Raw genomic sequence first — 20,396 nt, 5'->3', positions numbered from 1 at the left:
ATTCGCGATTCACAAGCAATTATGTAGAGCTACACAAATTTTCACGGCGTTAAAATTTTGAAGCATTTGTGTTGTAAAGTTACCTTGTTTATTTTGTAATGCCAAAGTTCACAAGGGCTGAGCCCTCCATGAATTGTGTATTTTCGGTTTTCAAAATATTCGGTGCCAATTAATCAAAGTTCATTTTCCATCAAGGAGTTCCAGAAGTGACGTTTTTCACTCATTTCCTAGAGATGAACATGACAATGAAAGATGGCGACTCTGACGTCATATCTTATACGTAAAAGTAGTATTTTTTACATCTTAACTATTGAGTATGGGAAATTTCCCAATACCCATTTTTTTGCTCTCCCATCAATCAATGCATTGGAGGTTGAATTTTCCAGTTTTATAACGGTGTCAAATAAGGAATGCTGGGTTGAATATGGACAACAACAGTTTTGAATATCTGAAACAATCAAAGAAATTTCAAAAACAAACTAATTTCTGAAATTAATGTGCTCTAGTTTTCCTGTCTTTCTCAGCAAAGTTTTATTGGGTAAAAACTAAAAATGTAATTTTTACCTAAACATCATTTTGCCTCTTTGAAAGACAAAGAATCGTCAGAGAATCATTTTTCGTTGGTAATTCCTTTATTGTTCCCAAAGAGGTCGTTATCAAACGATTTAATCGGTTGAGAACATGTATTCTCGATGTCACGGCGAGGTTCAACACACAAGATCAAAATGAAAAATTCTTACCACTTTGTAAAAGCAAAGAAAATTAAGATATGCCAACACAAGAACTGTCAACACAATAGTTTTGTCTGAAGAATCAAATCACACTAAAGAGTTTAAAGATAAGTAAGTTTGTGTTGCATTATTGTGCTTTCTAACTTGTATAGGGTGTTGTCATAGCAACTAGTGCAGTAAATTTTATTTGTTTGACTTTTTTCAATGCTGAAATTTACCAAACGAAGTGCAAACGAAGACTCAATGGTTAAAGGTTTAATTACATGAAGAGTTTTTTAGCCCAACTAATGACGTGAAATTTCACCCCAACCCTCTTCAATATTGTAATAGAAAATGGCATTTTGAAATTTTAGTGAGAACAAACAACTAAACACCACACACAAAGGAAGTTCTCCCAGAGGTATGTTGTTATAAATACTAAATGAATAAATGAAAGATAATAAAACACAGCCTTACTCTCCAAGTAATTGCCACAAAGCGTCTCTTGAATTCAAAAATACTAAATTTCTGAATTAGCATTAAACAGTTGTTTAATTTCATTCAACGTTGAGCAACATTATTAGTTGCTCATTACACGATGTACAGAAGTTTGATGAATTCCAAAGCATCGTGTCAAAACAGAGCAATAGCAATTGACCTTTTATAAGCTGACTGGGATTCATTCATTTAGCACTTACAATAAGTTATGAAAACTTACTTTTTGAGTGATATTTATGATGTCAATTTAAATTGTGTCTCTCGGGGGATGAAATTTCACTCATTGATGTATTCTGCATGGGCCGACATAAAACATTCAACATGTAAAAAAACCTTAATTAATTTTCTTTGAAAAGTTCTTCATTAAAGAAGTAAGACTATCGAATAATTTACATTACCATGATTTCCCGAGGTTAAAATCGTAACGATTTGTCTTTCAAAATTGCTTCGATATTAAATTAGCTACAATAAGTTATCAAAAACCACAATCTCAGTAAAACCACTTCAGTTCTGCCATGCAACTGTGTCCATTGAAATATTTAAACATCATTTTAGGTGACATGGCCGCCATAATGGGAGACTTTAATCTCGGCATGCAAATTTTGCAGCCTGGGTGCTCGTGAAATGATATCAAACGTATTCAAAGCCACTCCAAGAGGTTTTAATACCATCATGTCTTTCATCAAGACCTAAAGTATTACCAAACAGCACGTATGTAGCGTCATTTCATTCAGAACATGCAACTAAAACTTATTATTATAAATCGTGAAAGTATCATGGTAGAAGTACTCAATTTCTATTATTCCTTTCCACAAGAGTAATAAATTTTTGTAACAAAGATAACATGACACATTTGGGCAATATTTTATATTTTAACACTTACCTTTGGTATGTAACCATTGTAGCAGGATAATTGGAAGCTCTCTGATCGTCTAAGACAGTTGGATCTAACTGTCCAAGATTATTAGGTTGAACGTGGATCGAAGACTGCCCAGAAGAAACAGCTTGAACAGGCTGTCCGTGAAGTGTAGATTCGCTGCCATCATTAGTTAAAGCGAGCTCCTACATGTAGACACTATTATTATACCTTTCGTAACAAAGATTTATGAAGAAAAATAGTATTTCTTTATAGGGAAAAGGTTCATAGTAATAAGGAAAACATAGAAACAAAGTTTTTTTTAAATGACACCCGCACTTCTGGGTATTATGAAATTGAAATATATAGTTTGGTTTAGGTCCGTTTCCAAACGTTAAACTTTAGCTGGACTGATGCGCCGAAGGCATTTAACACAAAACATAATGAGATAAATTCCTCATTAAAACATACCTCATTGAATGGCATTTGAATCATGTGATGAGATTGGGGATTTTGCATAATATGATGCCACGGTTGTTGAGAAGGATATCCACCATGCATGGCACTTATATATGGCTATATAAACACAATGGCGAAAATGATTGCACATCCAAAGCATAGCGACAAAAAACTTTCATATAAAAATATTCACACGTCGACAAATATTCAACATGGTTGTATTACATAAGTTTACATTATATATGCATACGCTACTCTCATTAAATAAAGATTTAGGGGTTAAAAAGTCCTAGTTTAAGCGTAGAGTTCTTCAAGGGTTTTTAGATTGAAAAAACTTGTAGCAATATTATAGCAATAAGTGTTACTTTTCTACAAATATTAGAGACTTCTGCCCGGAGGCACAACTGATCAAATGTTATCAAGAGAATCAACACTATCTACGGAGTAGGCACTGCAATTATGTAATGCCAACGTTGACAGATATCCTACTTAATGATTATGTCGGCAAAATTAAACATATTTCTAGTCCTAAATAGTGTAAAAAGAATTTATATACATCTTTTATGACAGTATATGCGCCTGCTATTTCATATGTTTTTAAGTTCTGTGTTTAATAATTGTCAAAATTGAGAAAACATTATTAGATTTGTAGTTTACGAAAAGTAAACTTGGTAATACAATTATTCGCTGACAAGATCACGTGATCCAAATCCAAAAATATGTCGCTTTCAAGAGAAGAGTAAGACAGCTTACACGTCACAGGAAAAATACGAGTAAGCACATTTTGCAAAGAAATAATAGCAATAAATCCTCACATTTCCAGAGACATGCATATGATGAAACTGGTTTGTTATTTGCTGTAGATTGCTAGCGTGCATTCCCTGATCAAGAGTTCCAGTTGGACTTAAAGGAATTTGACCCTAGAAATAAATAAATAACGTGTAATTAATAATAAATAAGCACGTGTAATTGGCGTGATAAGCGTGTGTAATTGGCAGCGTTGGTAATTTTTGGCAACTTACTGCAGCAACTTGTGTCTGAAGAGGAAGATATGTTGGATTAGAAATGCCTTGCCAAGTAGCATACTAAAATAAGATAATAAAACATACAATAAGTTGATGTGCGGTGAAAATTTTCCCACACATTGTTTTTACATAGATTAAACACCGAAATGTCGATTTAGTGCTCAAATTTACCGCAGACGTTTCATACAACTTCTTTTTGTTTCAACTCGTTAGTGAGAACCCACCACTACTCTTGCAAACATTGGTAAACGTTGATGAATTTCTCTTTATTAAATATTGGTAATGTAATTTAAACCGAAAAACTATATATAGGTGTACTGACAGTGTTCACAGATAAAGCGAACGTTTTCTATGTTCAGTTAACTATGCTTATTCTTTAACTTTTGTAGTGACTACTGAGTAAGAAAAATCATATTTACCTAAGCGAAATCAAACCTGAAACATAATCCTTAAGATAATGACTTATTATAACAATTTTGTTTTAGGGTCATTATATGTACTTCGCGCGTACCTCTTTTTGCTCAAATAATCATACGCTGCAGCAAGTCCATATATATCAAAAGCAGGGACTTTCATGATATAGTAAAGAAACCTCATTCCCAGGATCTTGAGATCAAAGTCCCTTCAAGCAAAGTTGATATCATACCTGTTGATATCCTGTAGGTAAGCCAGGTGATGTGCCTTGAGGGTAACTACCCTGTTAAACAAACATGTTCATATTGAAATCTAGGAAGATTTAAAAGTCCTATTTTAACATCACATTGGGAAGAAAATCAATTCATACCGGTGTTAAAGATGAATGAGATGAGGAAACATTTGTTGCAACAGCCATATTCATTCGTCTGTGAAAAAAAAGAGAGAAAAAATCATTTAGCATGCAGTGAAAATATCTGAGGAGAAATAGATTAAACACTTATACCCATTTAAAGGCGAAATGTCGAATGCCATGTTATGAGGCTGCAAAAATACAAAAAAAAAACATCAAAAAACACACGCAGGTAATATTATGTGAATTTCTAAATTTCTGCAATTTCTCTTGGATGAAACTCAAAACTATAACCAGTTTGCAAAATTTTGAAACAGCCATTCATCAGGTTCGGTTTGATCAACAACACTTTGATCAACACTATACCTTATGCCGGCCGGAAGTAAATGATATAAATTCTACACACTCACCTCTTTTAAAGCACCACGCCAAAGTCTGTCTGTATAATGAGAACAATATCAAAAATTTTAATTTTGCAGTTAAATCATGCATGTACTACTTCTCGTTCACATTAACATCTCAACCAACATTGACGACATTTGCAAAAGTGATTGGTTGCCTGAATTCAGGCAATGTTAGCAAAATGACAATTAGCAAAATTTAACAGAGAAATCTATCTTTTTCAAATATCAGGGAAAAGATATAAAAATGTTTTCGCTGCTTTTGCATGTAAAGCTCTAGTTAATAATTTTATCAACGAGGCTATAAATGTTTGGCCATGTACTTTGCCCAATTTATTAGTATGTTAAAAATACAAAAAAGCAACAAACAAGTTATTTGGCGTTAATTTGGTAGGTTGGAGATAATTTTTCCGATCAAGAGTTTCAACATCGCCTAAAAATTAAACTTTAGTAACGATGTTAGTAAAAACATATTTCTACCTGTTGACTGCTTGGTTTTTTTTGGACCGCCATCAGCAAATTTTACAAGCAAGGGTTCTGTAGACCCTGGGATGAATAAGAAACACAAGGTTGGGCGATAAGAAATATATTTGACACAGGTTTTCCTCAAAATGTACCTTTAATAAAAGTTCCATTCAGTTTTTTAATAATGTTTTCACATATTTCTTTTGTTTCCATTCTGTAAAAGAGCACATAATTACAAAATTGAAACAATAAATTATCTCTAAAAAACTTTCTCAAGAGTTGAAGTAATGTTGTCACACAATTATATTCTCAAAGTGGAGAAGATGGGTTAATATTATCATTAATATTGATAGATAGAAATTGACATCACGTGGCTTGTGACGTAATCTTTCTTATGTGAAGAAATATATAATCAATCTCTCTCTTCTCGTTTGGCTTCTCCTTTTAGGAGTCGCCCATCAATGGGAGTCGCCATAGCGAATGATGTGCCTTGATCTATTTCTTCACTTACCGTATCCTTATGCAAGTAGACAATATAATTTTTCAATTACCAATAAGAAACAATTCCGGAGAAAATCCGGAATTAAAGAAAGATGTAACAGCAAATCCTACCTTGCAAAGCCAACGCCCTTACTGCATGAACTTGTATCTCGTAGTATTCTAGTCGATATAACTATACCGTAGGGTTTAAGCATGCTCTCAAGTGTCTGAAAATAAAAGGAACAGAAACGACATTGTGGCGATTAAACTTTCTTTTGGATCAGTAATCAATGCAAAATAATCTTACAGTTTCATCAACAATAGTGGGTAAATTTTGAAAATAAAGATTTGTTGGATCCTGCTCTTGTTGCTGAATAGACAAAACAAATAATTAAAGCCTTGAATATTTCAAAACAAAAACCAAAACAAACAAAACACAAAAAAAAAACAAACATATGGAGGCACAGCTCAGGTTCGAACTGAATCAACTAGCCGAAAAATCAAGATCATGAAGGGAGTGGGGCAAGGAGACACCTTGTCACCAGTGATGTTTACAGCAGCGCTGGAAGAAATATTCAGTAGAATGGAAGTTGAAGTGGAAATTAACATCAATGGAGAGGATGAACAACCTGAGATTTGCAGATGATATCATCTTATTTGCTGAAAAGGAAGAACACCTCAGCAAACTTTTGAACGATCTGAACGAAGAAGTGAGGAAAGATGGAATGAAAATGAACAAAAAGAAGACAAAGATCATGTGCAATGAAATAGCGAAGGAGAAGAAAAGGAATATTGATTGATGGAGAACGGCTGGAAGAGGTTGAAGAGTACAAGTATTTGGGAAAACTACTAACACCAGGAAATGAGATGGCGAGAGAAATAGATGAAAGAATAACATCAGCTTGGAAGAGATTTGGACAGTACAGCATGTTCATGAGAGATCAAAGAATGCCCATGTGTCTCAAAAGGAAGATCATGAACACTGTCATACTACCAGCAATGACTTATGGAGCAGAGACGTGGGCGCTTACCAACCATCAAAGAGAGAAATCACCAAAGGAACATGGAAAGATCAATGCTCGGTGTCAGAGGAGAGATAAGATCCGGAATGAAGACCTGAGAGCAAGAACAAAGGTGAAGGATGTCATTGAGAAAGTTATTGAAGCCAAAGGAAAGTGGGCAGGACATCTAGCCCGAATGAAAATCATAAATGGGCAAAGACAACTGAATGGACCCCGTGGGACAAGAAAAGAGGCAAGGGAAGACCAAAAAGGAGATGGAGAGATGACATCGAGCAGAGAGCGGGCAGCATGTGGATCCAGAGAGCCCAAGACCGTGAAGAGTGGAGAAAGATGTGGAGGCCATCCGCCAGCAGTGGCGTGACAGGCTGATGATGATGATGATGATGATATGTCTGTTATACCGCTAACCTTAGCCATCTGCGCTGGATTCCATTTGCCGTTAATGCAGCTACCGCTGTTTGGGCAGATTGCGGGTGATCAAAATCAACAAACCCATAACCTTCGAAATATATATTTATAAAACGTTTAAATCATTGGATATAAATATAAAAGGAAAACAACAAAGGAAATTCTAAAAGACATGCAGTTATTTCTATGGAAAGACAAAGTATTATGTCTGTTATTTTAAAATAATTCAACAGACATCTAGTCAACTTCTAACTCATTATAAGAAAAATAAATGCCATAGATCTCATTCTAATTGATTGCATTCGGGAACACAATGGTTAAAAGAAACCAAAAAGTACACATACCCAAGAATTTACATTTAAGCATAGATATTTATGTATCCGTAAAAAACACTCTACATACACAAATATTTATGTACGTGAACAACAAAGTAAAACGCCGAAGGATATTTTCCACTTCCCAATCCTTGATAATGAAGATAACGAAGCAGTCTCCCCAAAAAGGTTCACTTTAATAGTTGTTTTGGTCAAAAGTGAAATACTTACACATGTTAGAATCCTTATGCAAAATAGATTTTGTCGATATTATTGTTCCATACCTAAAATGAATAAAGTATTTCAACATATGCGTCGTTTAATTGATTGTCTTTAAAAATAGAAACATAAAATCTAACATCTTTGATTCCGATTCTTCTCGATTCGAATGTAATTTATTTCAGTCAGCTAAACTTAACAGCTATGATATTCACTCCACTGGCTACATTCTCGTTTGCAGTCATGTGGTGAAATTAAATCATTTGGTACTAATAAACGTGTCTATCAAATTGTACATCTCATATCAATATCTAAATTTCTAAAGATAGCAAACTCTGCAGAGCTTGTTTGAATAACAGTATTCCAGACAAGCAAAGTCGCTAAAGTACAAAGTGACCAACATGAATTTATGTATTTACGATGAAACTGCTGCTTTAAAAAGCTAGCTATTTCAGGAGTGCAATGTACGTATGAAAAAAATAGATGTATGATCGACTGAAAAATTCTGCCAAACGACCCAACCATGTTTTGCCGATATTTGAACACTTACTCTCTACATAAATTCACTAAATCTTCGTCAGTTGTGGAAGCATTTAATCCACGTATGTACAAATTAGTTTTACTCAATTTCTCTGTTGAGCCAGTTGAGCTGTCGCTGCTAAGTCTACGATTGCTATTCGAAACGCCATTGAGCAATAGAGGGTTGTTGATTTGATGATATGACTGAATAAGAAAATAATCAAGTTTACAAGTAGAATGCAAACGATCGATAGCAGGGTATGATAAAATAATAAACTTGAAACTTACAGGTTGAAACGAATGAAAATAGTTTGCATGTTGATAAGGATAGCTGATTGGCCAAGAAGGTTGTTGATATCTGGTATATTGGTTGGGTTGGGTTGAATATCGTCCTCGAGGAAGGTAATTATTGTTTCGAAACTATCAACAAAGAAAAAATTGATAACGCATACGATTTTGGTTGAATTCAAGATAATCAATGTGCTTTCTTCCAAAAAGATATTTTGAAACCGATTCATGAATCGTTTCTCAATGGCAGGTCATTTTCAATCAAATGGCAAAGGCTACTTTCAGTTTAAATAAAAATTCTACTCTCCATATAAGGGCTCAATGATTATGAAAAGAGAAAAATTTACTACACTGAACATAAAAAAATGAAAGCATTTACATTGTAGCTAGTAGTTTGTTAGACATAAGATGCCCAGTCGCAGTAAAATAACTCTAATTTTACTTCACAACTCATACAACATACAAGAATCAGTGAACTAATGTAATTTCGCCTTCACTGAAAAATTGCGAGGAGGTTAGCGTTCCAGCTTATATTACAGTTGTAAACCATGCACATGTGATTTTCACCTTTCGAAGGTTTTCAGACATATATCTTTATCTATTATACAAGAATAGATTTTTTCAAACTGGAGCGAATCTCATTTTACCTTGTTAGAATTTGTAGAACTGGCCTTTTGTTTCTTTTGTAAAGGAGATTGGCGATGTTTCTAAAAAACAGAAACAACGAAATGTCGCATGAATTTTATGATTTCATAAAGTTTAATTGTATGACCATCATTTATCCTTCGTTTATTCATCATCACATTGAAAACAAGTGACTACAATAAACAGTCTGCAGTCGTAAGTGACATTAAATCTTTATAGTTTGTTCGTCATCGTGTCCTCTTTACAGAAAGACTGCAGCAATGTAATATATATTTGTTTGTTACGTCATCGTTTTGTATTGTAAGGTAGCTGATGTTATATACTGTGAACGGCTTGCGTTGTTTAACTAGATTATTTTCATCGTTTATTAATATCGTATATCTCCATAAATTGGGCAAATGCCAGATAAACATGCAAATTTAACAAAACAAGCCGTTGTGTCTATAAACCGAACAAACACTATCAAACTTTTTCCATTTTGCTATAAGATTTCTTTGTAATCTTCCAACAATCTTGGTGGAAAATAATCAAAAGAATTCAAATTTACTTAAATCTCTATGAAATTATATTGCTATTTTTCAAATTAATTTGCTACAAAATGCATTTATTCAATAATTGCGAATAGTAAATTCTGTTTGCAAGGCGGATCTTACATTTCCTCAAAATCCTCACACAGAACGACGGAATTTGCCAAGAAATCAAGCTTGTACAAACCGTGTAAAGAACTGGTTTAACAATACATGCAGCCAATCGCAAATAAATCGCTTTCGACAAGGTAATTACACACTCAAACTGAATTATTACTGAATAACCAAATGCTGAAGAAAGGAAATTTTGTGTAATGCGTATTACAAACTGGATACAGGCCAAAGGTTAAATGGTAACGTAAGTACAAAACAAAGACAATCATACAGAGTGTAAACCTCTCAAGCAATATCAAAATGCGCAGTCTTTTGGTAAACATACAATTACAAAATGATAAAAAATTATAATTAGTAACTGCTGAGTGTCTCCGACTTAGAACGGATGGAGTAATTAAGAGAACATATTCCCATTCGTTGAAAAAAGTCAACGGTTAATTAATAGCAACATTATCTCCCATAAATAGTTACTTTAACCCCGACAACAATGATTTTGTCCTTAACTGTTTAGTGCTAAACACGCAGATCTAATCTCCCCAAAAAACTACAGAAAGATATTTGTTGAAAATGTTTTTAAATACATAGCGATGTTTATTCAAGATTTTATGTAATGACAAATTCGTTCTATTAAGTTTCAGATTTCTACATCTTTTACATAACGCGTTGGGGGTAGCGACATACAACTAATGAATAATGTTTGAGTTCTCAGCTCATGTCTTTTCAATCGTGCCGAGCATTGAAATATGAGAAAATATATTCTGGCAGAAAACTCGATGTGTGCCAAAAATAAATTCATCGAATTATACCACCAGCTCAAGTGTTCATGCCCACAAACATCTCAACAAGGAGCTTCAAAGAAAGAATTCTCCTAATTTAGATAATTTCATTGCATTTGCGCAAATTCTATCGCAGTTTGCTTGTACATACATCAAAAGATAAAAATCAATAGATGCTTCATATTTTCAGCTCTTGATGTACGAATGTTTTTTCACAAGATAAACGTAAAAGTAATCTTTCATTTGATATACGCGCACTTAACGAAATGCCAACCTCCAGACCAACCTCCCAAAGCAAGAGAGCGTCACTTGCTGCTCAAACATTAAATAAAGACTGGGTACGAGATTAAAGTAATGACTTTAATTTAAAAATACTTCATAAAATGCACTTTATTCATGGAAATATACTTAAGCGCCGTATACTGACAAAAAAACAATTATTAGAATAAATTGAGACAAATTCCAAAGTGAACTTTCCTACCTGATAAATATATGGTATTAACTGATAGCAAAATATGACAAAAACACGCGATTCAGATCATAGTGATGCATCTTTTTTCAAAATAAAAGTCTTCCCCGGCTTGTATATACGCCCTGCCGAAAAGCATTACGACGTACAACGATTTAAAAATTCATAGCGTTTCGCGGCCATACTGTGAAGCGAAAGGCTCTTCAATGGTAACGATTTAATGAGCGACAGAGATAAAGCCTCCAAATACTTGGCAAAAGGTAACATATCCCCGGCAGGAAAAACTTCTTCCGGTTGACAATGATGAAAATGTTCGATTGCCACTACATGGCAGTAAAACAGGAGACAAAAATGTACATTCGAGTAGAATTGGGCACAAATTTGCACAATACAACGCCAATGTTTTGAAAATTTACACTTATTGAATATTCAATATCTAGAGAGTCAATGACTAGCCCAAAGATAATGAAACATATATCAGAAAAGAATAGTGACAATTTCATCACATTTTCTCTTCTACAAACTTTCCCTTCAATTAAGCGTAGTGTAGCAATCAGGTTTGGTTCGTAAAAAATGTGTTTCAAATGTTAATTATCCGTAAATCATATATGTAAGCGATCGCATGACTGTAAATAACGAAGTGAAACACTAAACAATGTTATGTGTTTTGATTATCACGCCAACCTTAACGCATTGTTAACATTGAGGTAGTTGGAAAAAGACATATGATTTCAAAACGAGTTGAAAGTTAGCCGAATCTGTATCTCGTCAAACAAACTTCAACGCAATATGCAAGTAGCCAGCTCGAGCAGCATACAAAATTTCCATAATACAAAAATTCGTGCTGGGAGGTTAAAATGCATTATAGGTACTGAACGTTCTTACCTTCTTTTCGTTATCGCCATCTATATTTTTCTCACACTCTGGTCGGCTGCCTTCGTTTTCTAAAATCTGATCCGAGTTAGTGGTTTCACTATTCTCTATAGTGCCAGATAACCTGCTGTCTTGTTCGCTGCTGCAATCACTGAGTTCGTCAGATTCGCTTCTGCTCGGCAGAAGATTTGTGTGAGCGAGTTCTTCATTATGAGGTACCGTATCGTTCATTTTCAACGAGCAGCAAACAGCTGCAGATATAGTTCATATATTACTCTTACGACCAAGCGTTCAATGAAATGGCGATAAGACCATGGCGTACAATGACAACAAACCTAAACAAAACATTCCCGTATATATTAACGCTTAAATTCTACTTCGACACATGATGTTCTTGATGTAATCTGCAACGATGAATCTCTAAAGGATAACAAAGGCATGAAAATACTACTACTACATCGTACCTAGTATCTTTAATGACCGGCTACAATAGCAAGCAGCTAATTTCCGATTGAAGCACTAAGATATACGACGACCCCTTTGAGTGCAGCGCCAGGAATGTAAGCAATTCATGTTCGTGCAGTTGCCTGTGATTTAATATGTCGAATATTATAGCTAGAACTTTGCACCTGAGACACACGTGTGATAGTTCAAAAAACTTGTGATAGGAAAAGACAACAGCACACAAACAAACCTTTGATGTACGGCGCAAGAGCTACCGTAGTATGCCAAGGTAATTTTTTTACGCTTTCCCGGGTTTTACAGCAAATAATTCGAATACTCCAACTTAAACAATGTTTTAGAAAATACGCTTGAACAAAACTGTGCGTTCGCCTGAAAAAAATTTATCGGAGAGCGGAAAAAAATGAAGTTACCAGATAAGAAAAAAATTTCCCGCCGCTACATGTACAAATAGTATGAATAAACAGCAGAATCCACAGTGAATTAGCAGAGAGCACGCGTGAATGAGTCAGAAATTCAGACAACGAGCATACTTAACATATGCAAATACAATCCTTGTGTTTTGATTGCACATACCGGCGAAAATGTGAAAGGAAAACTTAGCACAGAGACAAAATATATCATTTATGATCAGCTGCAAAGAAACAATAATTTACGTCTGCTTGGTATTTTTCAACTAAATGCTTAAAAAAGAACATTGAAAACTCGTGCCAGGCTTTCTGTACGAATAAAGTATTGGGTTAAATAAATTATATATAATGTGGCGCTATGAAAGAGAAACTATCCTGCAATATAAAAATAAAATAGCATATGAAATAAATAAAAAATAAATTTAGAAAAACGGATTCACATAAAATACTAAATATAAAAGTTAAACTAGAAGAAATTTCATAAGAAAAAATAGCTTATATTGAAAAAATGCTTTATAGTATATACCCTCGTTATAACCAAGAAGGCCCTTATTAAACAAAGTTACAATTGTAATGACATATACCACTTAATTTTTTAAAAAACATAAAATGAAATATTTCCGCTAAAAGGTATAATGTTTCAATGATAATTGAACTTGCGACCTCTATTCATCGAATTGATTCATCAAAATCGTCCATTACTGAATATTTTGAGCGATTTCAGCATCAGATCTTCGTTGGTATTAACCACCTAATGCCTTGTACGATTTGAATTTTTCGACATAATTACTGCAGGTTTTACATTGATGGCCAATTTCAGTAATAACACGTGGTTTATGATGGGTTTTTTTACTACAGGTATATTTTATAACATATCCTCCACCCAGCAATATAGGGATGAGGAATAGAACTCTAAATATCCCTCATCAATATATAATGAGGGACGTTTAGACTCACTAAATGTTCCTTATCAATATTACAACCAGTATGTTCGTGTCTCCACATTTCATTCTTGTTGCCCGTAGAAACTACGTGAGCTTCCTTCCTTTGAAAAGGTCAATGGCCCGATGCTTTTCGCAAAAGTCAATTGAAACCACACTACTTCGAGGGCAAGCTTGCCAAGTAGATGGTCTTCTTGACTTCTTGAGCGACTGCTAGATTATCAACACATGAGATACAAGTGAAAATTTAGCGGCAGTTTCGCCAGCTTGTTTGAAATTGCGAATATCGTTATTCCAAGGCTTAGCTCATTCCTGTTACATATTGTACGTAATTGAGCTGTGAGATAAACTCGTCTTTCTTTCGCATCGGCAACTTCCTTGTCACTAACTTATGGAATCGGTAATCAGGCATTAACGAAAAATTCGACGAAAATTACCCTACCATGTATATGCATAAAAATTTATACACATATTCAATGAACAAAATTAATTCAACAACAGAACTCACAATGAAGTATCTTCATTCATTTCTTTATCCCCTTGCTGATCATGAACAATATACGCTTTGAACACCATCTGCGTATTGTTGTCAATACTCAAATCATTGGACTTGTTTGATAAAAATAATGCCAAACGGAAAAGTTCAATGCATTTATTATACTCTCCTCCGCAGGCATGTTATTAATTACAAACTAAGCCCGTTTGCACGAACCCGGTTTGACAGCCAGCCCGGGTTGGTGTGCAAACCTGGGTCAAGCTGTCTACTAATAAATTCCTATTAACACTTTACACGAGTTGGGTCAATTTACCAGCCCGGGGCACCCTTCTGTAGACCCGGGTCGACCCCGGGTTAGTAAGGTGTTAAAGCGTTAAATTTAGCTCGTTTCTTCATGTAAACACGGGTGGTTAGCTTGTCTATGGCTTTATTTTCGAGTCAACCCGGGCTAAGAATTGCTGAACCCGGTTGAAAAATCAGTTCTAGCCCGGATTCGTGTAAACATAACCACCTACCGCAGTCTGACCGTGTAAACGGGGCCCTGGTCGCATGTTTTCAGGGATATCAATGATTAAATATACCCTTAAACTACGAGAGATTTAGTAAAACTTGCGGCCTCGGACTTTTTAATTACAAATATCTTTGAAATCATGCGTTTACTTACAATAATTACCCCCCAAAACGTATACTATTCTATAAAGTTCACTATCATCTCAAGCCTTATTATCAGTGTTACTAGATTGAATTGTCTCTATACCCTTTTCTCTTTATTAGTTTATTACATAGTTTCTGTATTATGTAAACATCTTTGTTGAAAGCCATTTTACACTACCCATAGAGGGGTGAGGTTTGGTGAACCAAGCTACCAATAAACTTCATGAAAGAGTAAATTTACTTGTTACGCATTATTGAATACATCAAGATCTATATGGTTTGATTGCAAGTATTTCATACATCGTAACTTCAAAGGGGATCGTTCCATCTTCATTTTGAAAATGCTGAATAAAATTCTCGACCTTTTCAGGCAAAAACTTTTGTTTATCTAAATAGGTAGAAGCGCAGAACCAGCTTAAATAAAGATCTGACGTTTTAAACAAGTATGAATAGTCAAAATATTTGTCAGATAGTATTAAAAAACCATTTTTGCAAAGCATTTCTTCAGCATTAAGTTTGGTGATTTGCTTAAAAGGACAGCGGCTAGACTTTATATCGGAATCAGCAACTAACTCTTGAGTGCATTTAACAATTTTCAAATTTGCATCCGAACTTATGACACCCAATTTCCCTCCAGGTCTTAAAGATGAATATACAGTCTTCATAAATGTTATCTTCTCGTGTTCGCTCATCCACTGCAACACTGACGAACAAAATACGTAGTCATAAAATTCTTCATTAGCATGAGGAAATTTAGAGGAGCTATCGCCGTGAAAGAAAATAATGTTTGTCCGAGCAGGAAGATGCTTTTCCATCGCAACTTCAATACGATACTTGTCAGGATCAAAACCAACACATAAACCATCTTCCTTTACTGTGTCAGCGATATAAGCTGTGATTTCTCCAGTACCACAACCGACATCAAGAACTTTATCTCCAAGCGCAATGTCCAATGTGTCTACTAGTTTCTTACCATAAAAGAGTTGGAAATCATTCAGTCGTGAGTACTTTTCAGCCATTTCTTTATAATACAACTGTTTCTGTAAAGAAGAGCTCATGCCTGTGGTCCTGTGGACTGAACTTTACTAGGCAAGGGGCATACGATTTAACGATCAATAAACTCCGCAGGCATTAGACATTGAAACCTTATATGCAAGTTAACAATGCTATACGTTGACAAATCATGTGATCGGAAACACACATCGATGCAAGGTCAAGATCACTTGTAGCGAAAGATAAAAATCAACTCCAAAACAATTATACACAATGACTATCAGAGAGTGAGAATTCACTGAAAACAAAACCCACACTGCATATAGCAAAAGCGTCTCTACAGTTTTTCACATAAAAACCCCGTTACTTTCACATGAGAAAATTTCTCTATTTAAGTTAACAAATAAAAAGTTGCAACACTTGAAAACCTTTCGAACGACGTTTAACCTGAATACTGATTTTTAACAGGCTTATTTATGGGTTGTGGCATCATAAAGCATTCAGTAAACACGTTTTGCATAACGGCGCATGTCTTGAAGTCTTGAAAAATTGGCAAACGGCAAATGAGCAACATTTCAAATTATAAATACGTTATACAGTGGTAATGAACAACAGTTCAAATTATAACTACGTTATACAGTGGTAATGAGCAACATTTCAAATCATAAATACGTTATACAGTGGTAATGAGCAACAGTTCAAATTATAACTAAGTTATACCGTGGTAATGAGCAACATTTCAAATCATAAATACGTTATACAGTGGTAATGAGCAACATTTCAAATCATAAATACGTTATACAGTGGTAATGAACAACATTTCAAATTATAAATACGTTATACAGTGGTAATGAGCAACATTACAAATTATAACTACGTTATACAGTGGTAATGAGCAACATTACAAATTATAAATATGTTATACAATGGTAATGAGCAACATTACAAATTATAAATACGTTATACAGTGGTAATGAGCAACATTTCAAATTATAAATACGTTATACAGTGGTAATGAGCAACATTTCAAATTATAAATACGTTATACAGTGGTAATGAGCAACATTTCAAATTATAAATACGTTATACAGTGGTAATGAGCAACATTTCAAATTATAAATACGTTATACAGTGGTAATGAGCAACATTACAAATTATAAATACGTTATACAATGGTAATGAGCAACATTACAAATTATAAATACGTTATACAGTGGTAATGAGCAACATTTCAAATTATAAATACGTTATACAGTGGTAATGAGCAACATTTCAAATTATAAATACGTTATACAGTGGTAATGAGCAACATTTCAAATTATAAATACGTTATACAGTGGTATTGAGCAACATTTCAAATTATAAATACGTTATACAGTGGTAATGAGCAACATTACAAATTATAAATACGTTATACAATGGTAATGAGCAACATTACAAATTATAAATACGTCATACAGTGGTAATGAGCAACATTTCAAATTATAAATACGTTATACAGTGGTGATGAGCAACATTTCAAATTATAAATACGTTATACAATGGTAATGAGCAACATTACAAATTATAAATACGTCATACAGTGGTAATGAGCAACATTACCAATTATAACTACGTTATACAGTGGTAATGAGCAACATTACAAATTATAACTACGTTATTCCATGGTAATGAGCAACAGTTCAGACTACAACTACGTGAAAATTCCAATATATTCATGATTAAGATGAAGTTTCAACATGCAATAAATATTAAATTACTTGAAAGTTGAAATTACATAACACAATATAAAAACGAAAGTCCGAAACAAGAATAACAAAATTAAATTGATTTTGTGGCAACGATTTCGTACAACGTCATATTAAAAGGGACTGTCGCATCTTTGTTCTGAAATGAAGCGCAAATTTAGTAATTTTTTCAGGTAAAAATTTTGTCTCGTCTAAGTACCCAGATGAAGAAAACCAAGTCAAATAATAGTCCAAGCTTTTAAACGTATAAAAATAACCAAAATATCTGTCAGATTGTATTTTAAAGCCATTTTGAAGCAATATTTCTTCTGCTTTATGTTTTGTTACTATTTTGAGCGGTGGGCGACTCAACTTTATGACGTCGCCAGGAAATAATTCTAGCCTTTGTTTAAAAACGTCGGGCATCATATCCTGGCTTATTATAGCTAATATTCCTCCAGGTCTAAGGGATAGGTATGCCGTCTTTAAAAATGCAAGCTTCTCCCCTTCGTCCATCCAATGAAATACTGACGTGCAGATGATTTTGTCATAAAATTCTTCATTAGCACGAGGAAATTTAGACGAGCTATCGCCATGAAAGAAAATAATGTTTGTTCGACCAGGAAGATGCTTTTCCATTGCAACTTCAATACGATACTTGTCAGGATCAAAACCAACACATAAACCATCTTCCTTCACTCTGTCTACGATATAAGCTGTGATTTCTCCAGTACCACAATCGACATCAAGAACTTTATCTCCAAATACTATTCCCAATGAGTCTATAAGTTTTTTTCAATAAATAAATTGGCAGTCATTCACTTGTGAATACTTTTCTGCCAAATCTTTGTAATTTAACTCTTTCTGTAGAGAAGATGCCGTGACTTTTGACTGAGCATCAAGCGGATATGCTACGCAATCAATGAGTGACGAGCAATGTCTGATACTCCGATTAAAACAACGTGGACGTGGAACCACGTGATCTCAATATTGCATTACAATTTTGGATAGATTACAAAATCTATCTGTGGCCAACAACCAAAAAACTCGGCAAAAACAGAGCTGAAACTCATTCTGTATAAAATGTAGAAAATCTACACCTCAGAAACACACTGTCAAAAACATGTGTTGGTTCCTTTGTCTGCATATATGATGTATCATTGAAGATGTAATTCGACTCGATGTCAACATGAACGACATTTGTAACTCTTAAATGAAGTTAAAATTAAATGAAGAAATTCTTCCGGGTTTTTCACAGAGGAATTTCCCTGGGTTGAGTACCAAGAATGCGCGTCAAGTAAAGCTTCTTTCAAGAGATAGATCGTTAACAACGGAGTAAATCGTGGCTATGTACAACGGTCAAAATGTGTGCATTATATACCAATTCCGCACGATAAACATACTAAACCCTCTTCCCAGCTCTAAATTTTTTCCTAGTGTATATTTTACTAGTACAACCTTTAAAACTACGAGTCATATTTATAGTCACATTTATAACGTATGTATATAGGTCATCCATATCTCGTTTATCCCAGCATTTTCAGCATTTCACACAAAAAATAAGCAAAATGTGCTTTGTTATTTACCATCAAAAGTAATAATATTACTGTTAAACTTCGTTTTACTTCATTTTGATTCAAGTCTACAATGTAACATAGTTATCACTTACGCGCCATGACCTCAAAGGTTTTATGAATTAAATGTGCATTTTAGGAAAAGATTTATGAAAATTAAGTGTCTCTATTTAGCAGTAAAACCTTTGAAAACCTATTCATCATAAAGACTAAATACTACAAGCTACAAAAATACTAGAAAAACAAAGCATATTTGAAAAAGATCTCTTGCCGGCAAAAACATTTGAACAATTATCATGAATAAGAAAAAAATCCTACGTAGCAACACTACATTCACAGGTCCCGCTGTGCTAAAAAAGTTTGCATGAATAAAGAAAAGATAGGTTAGCAAATCGTATGTGACACATTGTATATAAGGTGTGAACGGTGAGTGCTGAAGAATGTAGGCAACTATTTTCGTTGTTGTTGAGTTTTATGCTGTAATTTACGCTTATCTGATAACCAAAGAGCACAGTTGTGTGCGTTAAGCAGTTCATGGATTATTAGCAGCACAGGTTGCATTAGCATCATTAAGAATAACAAGAAAATAACGACAACGATTTTTGTTTGACTGCGATAGAACTAAGTCTTTTTAAACTTTCGTAATCTTGTAAGCAAGAGTTTTCAACAGTTAATGATTTCAAATTCCTTTTGGCACAAAAATGTACAAAAAATCGTACTCATAAATACGATGTTTGCTAATCAAAGATAAACAATCAAATTGATAGAATCAAGGTAACGAAAAGCACATATATCTCATAACTTGTAAAATAATACACGTCAAGTATTTCATATACTCCCCATAAATCCAAGTTTCGCGCTACATGTCTATAGATATGGGTTCGTTGAGGGCGTCTAATTCAAGTGTCTTATAATCTAATCGCTTTCATTTTGCCAGCACAGGGTAAAATCCATTTAAAACAATTGAAAATAACTTAAATATATAACACAGGAAACAAGCATTTAGGCAATAAAATTTAAAGAGCAAGGCTGATAATAACCCCGCGGCAAAAAGATTTGGTCTATTAAATGTCTTACACAATAATGTGATATGGAAGCTGCTTATTTTATTTCATTAAAAATAAATAAATTATATGAGTCTAAATGTGTTCGTCACAAACAAAACCGTAAAATGACAAGGATAACATTGCATGTGTAACTCTATAGCTGTTCAAACTATAATTGAGGTATTAGTTAAACGCCTAGAAACAGCGGCTCAAATATACGAGAAAACAATGCAAAATATTTAAAGCACGTCTCTGTGTT

General features: G+C 34.1%; 2 protein-coding genes across 2 annotated transcripts; both read right to left on the bottom strand.

Moving 5' to 3' along the window:
* Window positions 1-799: 799 nt before the first annotated feature.
* Window positions 800-12,783, bottom strand: LOC124440762 (RNA-binding motif, single-stranded-interacting protein 2-like). Its single transcript, XM_046991187.1, is given in 22 exon segments — window positions 800-1,897; window positions 2,092-2,270; window positions 2,536-2,640; window positions 3,339-3,443; window positions 3,546-3,608; window positions 4,195-4,245; window positions 4,333-4,390; window positions 4,468-4,505; window positions 4,725-4,753; window positions 5,196-5,261; window positions 5,333-5,394; window positions 5,793-5,887; window positions 5,968-6,030; window positions 7,091-7,104; window positions 7,107-7,181; window positions 7,636-7,688; window positions 8,174-8,346; window positions 8,431-8,562; window positions 9,078-9,137; window positions 11,847-12,169; window positions 12,299-12,421; window positions 12,529-12,783. Coding segments are annotated over 20 exon segments (1,647 nt in total). The 5' UTR covers window positions 12,066-12,169; window positions 12,299-12,421; window positions 12,529-12,783; the 3' UTR covers window positions 800-1,890.
* A 1,969-nt stretch (window positions 12,784-14,752) lies between these two features.
* LOC124440765 (ubiquinone/menaquinone biosynthesis C-methyltransferase UbiE-like) lies at window positions 14,753-16,015 on the bottom strand. Its single transcript, XM_046991191.1, has one exon. The coding sequence runs from the start codon at window positions 15,853-15,855 to the stop codon at window positions 15,061-15,063; it is 795 nt and encodes a 264-aa protein (XP_046847147.1). The 5' UTR covers window positions 15,856-16,015; the 3' UTR covers window positions 14,753-15,060.
* Window positions 16,016-20,396: the final 4,381 nt, after the last annotated feature.

This window comes from Xenia sp. Carnegie-2017, unplaced genomic scaffold (genome assembly GCF_021976095.1).
Source record: "Xenia sp. Carnegie-2017 unplaced genomic scaffold, XeniaSp_v1 HiC_scaffold_2, whole genome shotgun sequence".
NCBI lineage: Eukaryota > Metazoa > Cnidaria > Anthozoa > Malacalcyonacea > Xeniidae > Xenia > Xenia sp. Carnegie-2017.
The sequence above is the reverse complement of the archived record's forward strand: the minus strand, read 5'-3'. Positions and strand labels throughout refer to the sequence as shown.

Excerpts from the sequence above, each read along its gene's own strand:
- LOC124440765 (XM_046991191.1), bottom strand. The coding sequence starts at position 15,855 with ATGAGCTCTTCTTTACAGAAACAGTTGTATTATAAAGAAATGGCTGAA.